Source organism: Mus pahari, chromosome 14 (genome assembly GCF_900095145.1).
Source record: "Mus pahari chromosome 14, PAHARI_EIJ_v1.1, whole genome shotgun sequence".
NCBI classification, from domain to species: Eukaryota; Metazoa; Chordata; class Mammalia; order Rodentia; family Muridae; genus Mus; species Mus pahari.
The window spans coordinates 69,618,965-69,631,509 of NC_034603.1; the positions used below are offsets into that span (position 1 = coordinate 69,618,965).

Below are 12,545 nucleotides of genomic sequence, written 5' to 3' on the forward strand. Positions count from 1 at the left end.
AAAAAAAAAAAAAAAAAAAAGCTCCTAACGTGGGATTTTAATGACCACCAGGATGCTCACAGAGCCTTTTGTATACCCTGTGGTGATATGGGAAAAGGAAGATTCACAACAAGAAAATCCAAGCAAAAAAAGAAAAAGAAAGCAAGCAAGCAAGCAAGCAAGCCCAAGCAATATGTACTTCATATTGCTGCTAGCTGAGCTTTCTTTTCTCATGCACCCAAGAAAGCACAGGCGCTGTGGGGACTCCGGAGGGCTTCTTACTGTAAGCAGTAACAGACTGAGACAGCCGACAGAACAAGAGAAGCAGAGGCCAGGGAGAAACCTGCTGCTGTGACCTCCTGACTTCACTGCAGTCTGCCTTCCCCTCTGTATTTGGGTCTTGTGGGCAGCTGCCCCTGCAGAGAGGTTAGGTAGGCAGCAATGCAGCTGCCATCTGCAATGGCTGGTGCTGCCTGCAAGCCTGGTAGGGAGAAGGAATAGCTAAAAACCTCACTCCTGGATGCTTCAGATGGGAGTCAGTCATAGGACCCCTTCCTCCTTTCAATGTAACTGATTTTTATGTGTATGGGTGCTTTGCATGCACGTATATGTTGTGCACAAGAAGCATGCCTAGTGTTCAGAGGCCAGAAGAGGGTGTCAGATCATGAGATTGAAGTCAGAGACAGGTATGAGCTGCCGTGCAGGTGCTAGGAATTGAACCTGGGTCCACTGGAAGAACAGCCAATGTTCTTAACAGCTGAGCCATCTTTTCTCCACCCCCTGCCCCACCCCACCCCCCAAAAAAACCCTTTTGATGCAGGGTTTCACTACTTGTAGCTCAGGGTGGCCCAGAGCTTGCAATCCTCCTGCTTGCTTCTGCTTCCAAGTGGTGGGATTATAGACTTGTGCTACTACAGCTGCTGGAAAATCCTCATTCTTAGCAAGCAACAAACATGCTCTCAAAATCAATATTCCCATGCTTCACTTTCCTAGCTGAAAGCTTCTGACCCGAAAGTTCTAGTAAACCACTGCTCTGGGCCAGGTACAGCATCATGCACCTGTGGACCCAGCTTCCTGGGAGGAAGGCTCAAGTGGCATCACTAAACAATATGGCAAGGCCCAATCTATTTTAAACATGTGCAAGCTAAAGACAGACAAACAGACAAAGGGAGTGGGGGGAAAGAGGGAGGGGGGGAGGGAGGGAAGGAGAGAGAGAGAGAAAAATAGATCTCCTTACAATCTTGGACATCTGGAAACTAAAAGCTGAAGTCCTCCATGTGAAGCTGTGTCCTAGAATATAATGCTGAGTCAGAGGGCACTGACCCCACAGCAAGTGTTCTTGACCACTGAACTGTATCTCCCAGTTTCACCAACAAGAGTTAACTCTAGGACTAGAGAGACAAATGGCTCCATGGGTAAAAGTACTTGTCACCAAGCCTGATGATCTGTGTGGAAGAGAGTGACTCCCTTGAGTTGTCCTCTGACTTCCACATAAGTACTGTGGCATGTGGATGCCCCAATACATTCATACAAATAAATAAACACAATTACATTTATCTTTAACAAGGAAAGTGAAATCTAGCTTAATATAAAAACAGAAAAAGGAAAAGGAAAACAAAGAAAAAAAGTTAAATCTAACCATGCTTGCAATCCCAGCACTTGGGAGCTAAAGCAGGAGTGTTCTGCATTCCAAGCCAGCTTGGCCACAGAGTAAAATCCTGTCTCAAAAACAAACGAAACAAGAGAGTGAAGTCTAAGGCTGGCTAGAGTTTCAATCTGTAGAACTAACATGGTGGGAACAGAAAACCAATTCCATTCACCTCCACAAAGAATTACTCATACATCCTGAAAATAAAATTCTTAAAATGTACCATTTTTTTCCTTAAGTCTAAATCACTGTTGGAAATGGTTATAAATTTCAATACATAAGATTATCTGGAATCCAGAAAGATGGCTGAGAGAGTAACAGTGCTTGCTCTAAAATCCTGATGACCCGAGGTTGATCCCTGGAACCCACAATGGAAAAGAATGACACCAAAACTGTGCCCTGATCTCTACACCTACAATCTCATACATAAGTATCATGCACACAACAGTAATAAAATAAAAAGTCCATACACTTCTATTCATCACAGGGAACCAGAGCCCAGTTGGTCAATATATATCACAGGCAAAATTCTATCCTTTAATTGGTTTAAAATAGAAACATGTGACAGCAGAGCCACAGGCTCTGCCAACATCACTGGTAGTTACAGAAACCACTTCAGCACTTAAGTACTAATGACAATGACTTCCCATTCTTTTTTTGTTGTTGTTGTTTTTGTTTTTGTTTTTCCAGACAGGGTTTCTCTGTGTAGCCTTGGCTGTCCTGGAACTCACTCTGTAGACCAGGCTGGCCTCGAACTCAGAAATTTGCCTGCCTCTGCCTCCCAAGTGCTGGGATTAAAGGTGTGTGCCATTCTTAAGGTTCTGAAATCAAGGTTTGTTGTCAAACTTATCCTGTCTCTTGTCAGAGAGAAACCCAAGTGGAATGCAAGCTGAAAGTGACCTCAACAACTTCTCTCAGAGAACGGATGCTTAATACAGAGCCATTAAAGAAGCTCTGTGAGGAAGCTGAGAAAGCTCCAGGTGAGCTATAACGCACTCACCGATAGTTGATAGTTTTTTGTTTTTGTTTTTTTAAAGATTTATTTATTTATTATATGTAAGTACACTGTAGCTGTCTTCAGACACTCCAGAAGAGGGCATCAGATCTTGTAATGGATGGTTGTGAGCCACCATGTGGTTGCTGGGATTTGAACTCTGGACCTTTGGAAGAGCATTTGGGTGCTCTTACCCACTGAGCCATCTCACCAGCCCGATAGTTGATAGTTTTAACCTTATGGGTACAGAGAAGGCAGCTTATGGATTGTTTTAAAAACAACAATAACAAAATATAATCCAATCCTTCCTGTAGCCAATGAGCTCATTGTTTCTTCCCCCTTTTCATATAAATATTATTCTATGTTTGAGGTATACAATATGTTATAAGACCACAGATAGTAAAGGATCACTATTAGCGGCTAACTAAGTCCCCTATCCAAACCAGACTAGTAGTGCACAGCTATAACCCTGGCCCTTAGAAGGTGGAGCAGGGCAATTATGAGTTCCAAGCCAGCTTGGGCTAAACAGCAAAATCATCCCAAAACACTACCTACCATGTGGCCATCACTCTATTAGAACCCCATCTTGTACTTGCTAAAGAACTGCTAAGGAGGATGTAAGTCCTAAAGGGGATGTTCTTCAGACAAATAGCTACCATGTGACTCAAGCCTATAATCCCAGCACTCAGGAAGTAGAGGCAGGAGGACCAAGAGTTCAAGGCCAAGTGTGGGCTCCAAAGTGACTTGGGGGAATGTGTAAGGGTGTGACCCATAGCTGCCCATGCTGACCTTGAACTATTAAGTCTTCCTACCTTAGCCTGAGTAGCTGGAATCACAGATGTACACCAGGCTGGATTTTAATAAAATTTTACTCCTATTTTTGTTCACTAATATATCTTCTAAAAAAATCCCTAAATATTGTACAGAAAACAGAAGATGACCAAAAATATCTGAGTTAAAAAACAAATAAGGCTAGGGAGGTGTCTCAGCTCCTAAATACACTTAGTGGCAAACCTGACAAAATAAATATATATTTATACATATATAAAAAGTTCTATCTCTGGGACCCACATGGTAGAGAGAACTGACTCCAAGTTGTCCTCTGAATTCCACATGCATGCAAGCAAGCATGTTACATTATTACTTATTGTATATGTGATATATACACAATAAATAATAATGTAACAACAGAAAACTAAGGTGAGGTAGCATACACATGTAATCTCAGTGACCCAGATGAAGGATGCAGAAGAATGTTGAGTTCAAAGCCAGCCTTAGCTACACAGTGGAATGTCTCACTAACAATACGAACACCACCACCAAGTCAGGAAACTGGCAACATACTTCAGCAAGTAAAAGCAATCACCACCAAGGCTGATGACCTCAGTGTAGTCCCCAGGACTCCATGGTGGAATGAGAACTGTTAATCATAGTTGTCATCTGATCTTCACACACATAGCTTGTACCCACAGAAATGTGCACAAATTACAAGTAAGCAAGCATTTGATGCACACTCTAAGAATACACTGACTCTTGTCCAATATGGCAGGGCTGGGCTGCAGACAGAGCTCAGCAGTACAGCACTTGCCTGGCATGCATGAAGCCCCTTCTAATACCACAAGTGTTCTGTGCTTCTTCCCAAAGCTTTTACCAGTTTCTTCCCCAACACTTCTAATTTAGCTCAAGTGACAGAAAAGACAGACAAGCTAAGTAATGCCACTGATTTTCCAAGGTTACACATGGGAAGCCTTCACTTAAGCTCGGTATGCCAAGGGTCAATGAACCCCAACTAGGAGCCAATCCAGCCAACTTTACAGGAGATAGACTTTACTGGAGCACAATCATAGCTTTTTGGCTATATATAGTCTACAAAGGCAACACTGACTAGTTTTGTCTATTACAGGATGGTTACAAAGCCTTGAAGAGTGCCTGCCTGACCCTTTACAGGAAAAGGATTGTTGCCTCCTTTCCTATGCTGTTATAACTGTAGATCTGTACCTACAAGGGACAGTGCACTTAGCATGCACAAAAGTCTGGATTCAATTACCAGATTACATCTCGAAAATGCTGCCATCCCTCAATACTCCCAACCAATGTGAGATTCCTTGGGGGAAAGGACATTTCCCAGTACCTGGAAAGGAGGGAGAACAAAGAGAAGGTAGACACAACCAATCAAAGCTAATAGTTCCCAGCAGTTAAATGACTTAATGGTCCCACAATTCCTTACAAGTCCTTCCAGAGCATGGTGCACACACATCTGAGCCCAGCACCAGGAGACCAGGGAAGCAAGACAACAAGTTGGAGGATGGCTTGGGCTCTATAAGAGACTCATACTCCACATTCTACCACACCATACTTTTGGTACAGTGTGTGGATCCTTTACTGTTCATCTCCAGGGCAATGGCCAGCATTTCCCTAAGCTAGCCTAGAGCTCCCACTGCTAGTTGTCCTTAGCCAGAAAACTAAGCCAATTAGACCATCCTCTTAACACTGAAAGCAATACCACCACTAGACCCACCATAAAATCCATACTTTCAACTGTCACCTCTGGGTCAAAGAGGTGACACAAAATTTTATGGCCCAATTCTGTCAATTACACTGGCTCACAATTTGTCTTTTCCTGAAGGCAGTAGTTCTTCATCTCACACATACATGACACTGAGAAGGTGCCTTGGTAATTAGTGGTCTAAGGAGTGCCCTGGAGTCAGCTGGCAGAAACACACCTTCACAGCTCTGGTCTGGAGCAATGGCTCTCCTATCAGGGCTCTGTCAGGTTGACCCTCAAGTCTCAATGACAGGGAAACTGATCTTTAAAGAACCAGTCCTTCTTAAATACCAGTCAATCACTACCCGTCTGACACTATCCACTTGGCATAACCCTTGCCATTCAGCATCGAGGAGCTCTTCCAATCCACTTCTCAGAGCCAGGTACTCACCCTACTGGCAGATTAAATTATAGCCTAAGATTATAGCCTCTAGGAGCCAGAAAAGTTATAGCCAACAGAAAACTTTTCCTTAGTTAGGGAAGCACGCGCTAGGCGTGTATGAAAGACCCTAGTTTAATACCCAGCCCTCAAAGCAGGGAAAACTATTTACTGCTCAAAACCAGTGGCTTTCCCCATCCTTCATTTATATACCTCCCCCCACTTACCAAATACATATACCAAAGAGATGAGGGTGCGGTGCTTGCATAGTATATGTAAGGCCCATGGTTTTGATCCCTAATACTGTGGAATAAAATTATATACTCATAGCTAACTGGAAGGTGATCAGGGATACTTCTGATCCTACTTGATATTGACACCATACCTTAATATATCACTGTCAAAACATAGTGGGGGAGGGGTGGCTCAGTGATTGAGAGTATCAGCTGCTCTTCCAGAGGACCCTGGCCCAAGTCCCAGCACCGAGGTGGAAGCTCACAACTGTTTGCAACTCTAGTTCCAGGGCTTCAGACACCCTCACACAGAAATACATGCAGACAAAACACCAATGAACGTAAAATAAAAACAAATTTTATGTTTATACGGGTTGGTGAGATGGCTCAGAGGGTAAGAGCACCCGATTGCTCTTCCGAAGGTCCGGAGTTCAAATCCCAGCAACCACATGGTGGCTCATAACCATCTGTAACAAGATCTGACGCCCTCTTCTGGAGTGTCTGAAGACAGCTACAGAGTAATAAATAAATAAATCTTAAAAAAAAAAAAAAAAGATACAATAAAGGGAACTGCTTGCTAATGGGTTAGGCTCACAAACAGACCACAGTAATGTACTCAAATTTGCAAGTTTAATCATCAAATCACCAGAAAATTACAAGGTTATGTTGATTCTTAGCTGTGTAGCTAATAAAATTCAAATAACAATTAAGTATCACAGTATGTCCTTCACTGTGACACCACACTTAAAAAGTGAACATAGTTGGTTTATATATATAAAGAAATCTGGGCTAAGCAGAGGCAGGTGGATCTAAGTTTGATACCAGCCTTCAAGTTCTAGAACATCTCTTCCATTTCCTGCTAGACTGATGCTAACAGCTATCTGGTTTGTATCAACAGGCTTACTTAAGTAGAGAGCACTTACTTAGGTAGAGTGCTATGTCAGGAAGATGAACCAGCATACATGTATCTCCCACTAAAGTCGTTAAATGCAAAATAGCACCTGTTTCTCAGACTATAAATCCCTGACCCCCGCACTATATCGGCTTTCTTCCAGGCCTCTCAGAGAATATTACTTCCGTCCCACATGCTTAAACACCCTTTAACATTGAGAAACTCCAAACCTGTGTTCTTAGACATGAGACAAGCTAGGCAGTGGTGGCACACACGTCTTTAATCCCAGTAAATGGGAGGCAAAGGCAAGAGGGTCTGAGTTTGAGGCCAGCCTGATCTACAGAGTGAGCTCACGATAGCCAGAGCTAAAACAGAGAAACCCAGTCTCAAAAAACCAAGAGAGAGAAAAGAAAGAGGATAAATTTGGGGAGGGGGCGACAGTGAGGATCAAAACCAATACACTGGCAGATATGGTGGCACACACTCAGCACTTGGGAGGCAGAGGTAGGAATCTCTACAAATTCAAGGTCAGCTTTGTCTGCTTAGCAAGCTCCAGCACAGCCACACCATAGAGTGAGACCCTGTCTGAAAAATAAACAAACAGCAGTGCCTTGTGCATAGTAGCTCCATGCTCAGTCTCACAGCTTTTCATGTTACTCATGCAATGTGTAACAACCACTCAGATCATGTTCAGTAAGAGCCCAGCAGGCAATCCGTCTGAATCAGCTTCCAAGGGAGAATGGTAAAGTATCCTGAAAGGCCTGTCTGGAAGGAGAGCAGACAACTTACTCATAAACACCTCTGCAAATGAAGAATGACGTGAAGCCAGAGACAACCAAACCCCTCAACCCAATTTTTGGTTCCTCACTTCTCTTCCCAGTAAATCTTTTCCAGGATAGGCAAGTGAGCTGTATAGGTATAAGAAAAATAAGAGTTCTGGTGTTCCCCAAGCTAGTAAGTGCTTCTTGCTGCTTTTTTAAAATAAAAGTCGGTAATCAACCAGTTTACAACAACGTTAATAAATAATTAAGAGTAACCAGCAAAGCCAAGTAGTGGTGCATGCCTTTGGAGGTTAAAGCTCTGAAGTTCAAGGTCACCTGAGCTAGAGTGGGTTTGAGGCCAACCTGGGATCCATGAAAACCTGCCTCAAAAAAAAATCAAAATAACTTAAAACAAAAACCAACCAACAACACTAAATAGCACCAAGCCTGCACTGAAAGCAAAGGTGATCCACAAACAAACCTAAGCCAGAGCTGCTAGACTCTGGGGTTAAACATCAAAAGACTTTTACTGTAATGGCTCATGTGCTTGCGTGGTCGGAGACTTCTCGGTATCCACAGAACAACACCACACACACCATCCCACCCTTCTAAATGGTGGTACTTGGTCTCAAGGACAGGAATCTCTTATTATTTTTCATTATCTTTCAAGAAAATCACGCTCTTTCCGATAGGCATTACTATTCAGTAAGGTCCAAGGAAGAGACTTTTCATAGCGAGGGTAACAGCCTGCAGTTCCAACGCCCTGGGAATAAATCACTTCATTCAAATCTTTTAAAATTTCATGAGCTGTAACAGAGGCCACCCAAAGAGCTCCACTATCCTCGTAGGAGGCATCTGACTGAGCCAAGGCTTTAACATCTACAAGCTTCAAAATCTGGGACAGCCAGAATATAACTACCGAAGACCCTTCCAAATTTATCCTTAGCCATGACTAAAAAAAAGAAAGAAAGAAGGAAAGAAAGACAGAAAGACAGCAGCAAGCAAAGCCAAGCCAAGCACGTGGCACCTCCCTGGAATCTCCACTCCCTGGCCTCTATCTACTGCTGCAGCTCCCTAAGTGTTTCCTTGCTTTGCTCAACTGCAGCAAATACACCACATTCCCCAGAGAAGCAAGAGAACATACATTATTACAAGACTCCTCTACAGGGAAAAACTTCAGGCAGGCTAAGCTAATCCCAGACAGCTGCTACTAAACTGAAGGCCTAACACACATCCAACAAGTTGTCCATTAAGCACCTACTCTGTGCAATATACTCAATATACCCTAGTGAACCTAGGGGTGTGCTCAATGCTGGAGTGCTTGCCTAATATACACAAGGCCCCAGTACTAAAATAAACAGCAGTATTGTAGCAGGGGAAAAAAAAGTGAGCCTGGCAGTTATGATAGGCATGAAGTTTGACAAGACAGACATTAGACAGAGAAACGAACAACATATAATTACAAACAGCTATACAGAAGGTAACTATGGGGCAGTTTACCCAGGACACATTACTCTACTGTTGTCCACGTATAAAATAAAAGCATGCCCTTCACTCTCAAAACCTGCCCCAATTGTGCTATAAGCTATCAGGTGGGAAAGACACCCTATCCCAAGAAGAAATCATAGCTACAGATTACTTTAGGCCAACTGAGCAGAGTTCTTGCAAGAGGTGCTGTTTATTAAGTCCTGGTAGTTAAATTCCCAGCTATTCTAGAAGAGCATTCCAAGCAGGAGACAGGTCGGCTCTGGCAAAGCTAGGTTGGGGGTATCACTACTGAACATTTTGTTTGACTAATTGAACTGAAGAGTCAAAAGATGTGACCCGGAGTTCCCATAAACCAACTTGGACATGCAAGATGAAAATGATTAAAATATCCCAAATATTTGATACAAAATTTCTCCTTGTAGCCTCGGCTGCCCTGAAACTTACTATACAGACCAAGCTGACCCTGAACTCAAAAGAGATCTACCTGACTGGCTCCTGAATACTGGGACTAAAGGCATGAGCCACCACATATGGCTTATAGCTTTCAAAGGTTTTATATCACAGATCTCCTTATGTATGAAACACTCTGAATGTTCACCCACTATATACAAATATCCACGTCACATAACTACAGGTCAATAGGCAACACCCCTTACTAACCAACCATGCCGCCAAAAATTAAGAGAGTCTGGGTTTTAAAAAGGGGTGAAGGGGAAAGACGGCAGGGAGGTGAATCAGTTGAAGTGCTTGCCACACAAACTCCTAGGATGTCAACTCCTAGGATCTATGTAAAAGGTTGGGTGTGGTGGCTTGTGTCTGGGTTTTCTGCTCTGAGGAAGAGACAAACAGAACTCTGGAGTTTTCTGGCCAGCCAGTTTACTCAAACACTAAAATGAAAGTAAAAAAGGAAGACACTCTAGCCTCCAAATGTATCTACACAAGTGTTCTTTATAAAAGACAAAAGCCAGCTCTAAACTCTGAGAATAGATTAGGTTGCGTAGAGGCTGGCAAGATGGTTTAGTGGTTAAGAGCATTTGGCTCTTCAGAGGATCTGAGCATCAGTTGGCTCATAGCTGCCTATCATGTAGCTCCAAAGGATCTGACACCCTCTTCTGGCCTCCGGCACATACAACATAGGGTATACACCGGTTGGATATGACACATGCCTTTAATCCAAACACTTGAGAGGCAGGTCACTCTATGAGTTCAGGGACAGGTTGGTCTATATTAGCAAGTTTTGAGCCAATCAGCAATACATAGTGAGACCCTGTCTCAAAATAATGACTAAAAAAATCACACACAAGCCGAGCATGGTGTGGCACATCTATAGCCCTAACTGTCCTGGAACTCACTTTGTAGACCAGCCTGGCCTTGAACTCAGAAATTCGCCTGCCTCTGCCTCTCAAGTGCTGGGATTAAAGGCGTGTGCCACCACGCCTGGCTGATACTTTTTTTTCCCCTTTGTCAGGTCTCACATATTCCAAACTGGCCTCAAACTCATTCTGCAGCCGAGGATTACTAACTAAATCGCTGAACTTCCTGTGTCTGTCAAGGGCTGAGACTGCAGGCTAGTGCCACCATTTTCCTCTTTTCTTTTCTTTTCTTTTTGTTGTTCTTTTTTTCTTTTCTTCTCTTCCTTCCTTCCTTTTTTTTCAATTTCTTTTCAAGACAGGGTTTCTTTGTGTAACAGAGCCCAAGCTGTCCTTGAACTGCATTTCTCAGCCTCCCAAGTGCTGGGATTAAAGGTGTGTGCTACCACGCCTTGGTCGAAGGTATTTCTTAAAGTGTAACAAAAATGTTCAGAAATAAAGGGGGTGGGGGAGTTACACAAATATACTTTAGAAAAGATACCAAACCAGGTATAGTAACTCACTTGTACTTTTACCATTCAGGAGATGTAGTCAGGAGATCTCAGTTCAAAGTAATTATTACAAAGTTTACATAGCAAAGTTCAAGGCCAGCCTAGGCTACATAAGACCCTGTCTCATACAAACAAAAAAAGGCTGGGGAAAAAGTAAGGCTGGTAGAGTGCCTGCCTAGCATGTAGGAAAAAGGGTCTGTGCTTGATCCTATCATTCCAGAAACTGTATGTGGTAACATGTCTGTAATCCCAGCACTCAGGAGGCAGAGTCAGAAAAATCTGAAGTTCAAAGTCATCCTTAGCTATATATTAAGTTCAAGGTTAGCATAAAATACATAAGAACCTGACTCAAAAGGGAAGATAGTCACTGCCACCCCGAGGGGGGGGAAAAAACAAACCAGAATACCACAATGGTAAATCAATTTAAAAAAAAAAAAAATGCAGAAAAGAACAATGTATCCATCACCAAAAGCCGGAGAGCACCCTCCCTCCCTCCTTCCTCCCCGACATTTCAGACAGCTACAGCTGTCCTGGAATCCTTACCTTACTAACATTGAGTGAAGCTAAGGGAGGAGGGGTTTCTGTTCGATCATTAATTATTTCCACTTCTGAAACATACTGTAAGTTTATAAGCAAGATGTCTGCATGGTTGGGTTTTCCACTGGAAGAGGGACATTCTGGTGAGAAAATAAAGTTAAGGAAAAAAGGACAAAGGTACATTGCACAAGTAGCATACACAACAATCCAGGTGGCAGGGAGGGGGTGTCTAGCACCTTTAACTCCAGCACTCAGGGGAGGCACAGGCAATTGGATCTCTGTGAGTTTGAGGCCAGCTGATCTACAGAGGGAGTTAAAGGACAGCCAGGGCTACACAGAGAAACTCTGTCTCCAAAAACCACACACACACACACACAGGAAAAATGAAACCAAGCTATAGGAAAAGCATCCCCAAGCAAGCCTCATAGGAATCTTAGCTCTCAATAAACCTCCATCACCTTGCTCCTGCCCAAATGCATAAGCAAAGGACGTCAATTTTTTTCAATGCCGTATACAGCCAGAAATACCCTTTAAAGAGTTCCTATCACATTCTCCTTGAGTTTTATGGGAAGAAATGCAGTCTTGATGCCAGATGCATTGTTTGTCTTGAACTTAAGACCCACACAGACGCGCCAGTGCTGTCAGGTTTGGGTAGCACTAGAGTCCTCCTGAATCTAGAGTGCTTCTCACTTGGTCAGGTTTCCTGGTCTTTCTTTTTTCAGTTTCTTTTTTCACACTTGAAATTTCCCGTTTTTTTTTTTTTTTTTTGGAGGCAAAAACTACACCTATGGGAAGGAAACTACCCAAGATGAGACCTTATTCATGCATTCATTCATTCATTCATCCATCCATCCATCCATCCATTCATTTTTCAACCATTTACTAAGACCCTGCTGTATGTCACATAAAAAGAGTGAGTCTTCCTTAAGACTCTTCTAAGTAAGTCACCAAAGGAAGAGGTTTTAGGCCAAAGTATGATCTCTTTTTAAAATAACACACACAAAAAGAAAACGTTCTTGTTGTGTGCCATTTATGAAGAAATCTTTCTGAGCTGGAAATCAAAAACCCACAATTAAAAGGCAGCCGAAGTTTCCTTAAGAAAAGGCTACCTTAAGCCGGGCTTGGTGGCCCACACCTTTAATCCCAGCACTCGGGAGGCAGAGGCAGGCGGATTTCTGAGTTCGAGGCCAGTCTTGTCTACAGAGTGAGTTCCAGGACAGCCAAGGCT

General features: G+C 43.0%; 1 protein-coding gene across 1 annotated transcript in view; it reads right to left on the reverse strand.

Annotated features, from left to right (window-relative positions):
* The window catches only part of Lsm12 (LSM12 homolog), a 20,903-nt gene that overhangs the window by 7,148 nt on the left and 1,210 nt on the right, over nt 1–12,545 (reverse strand). The window contains exon 2 of the mRNA XM_029546690.1: nt 11,324–11,457. Coding sequence (XP_029402550.1) covers nt 11,324–11,457 — 134 coding nt within the window. The remainder of the gene's footprint in view (nt 1–11,323; nt 11,458–12,545) is intronic.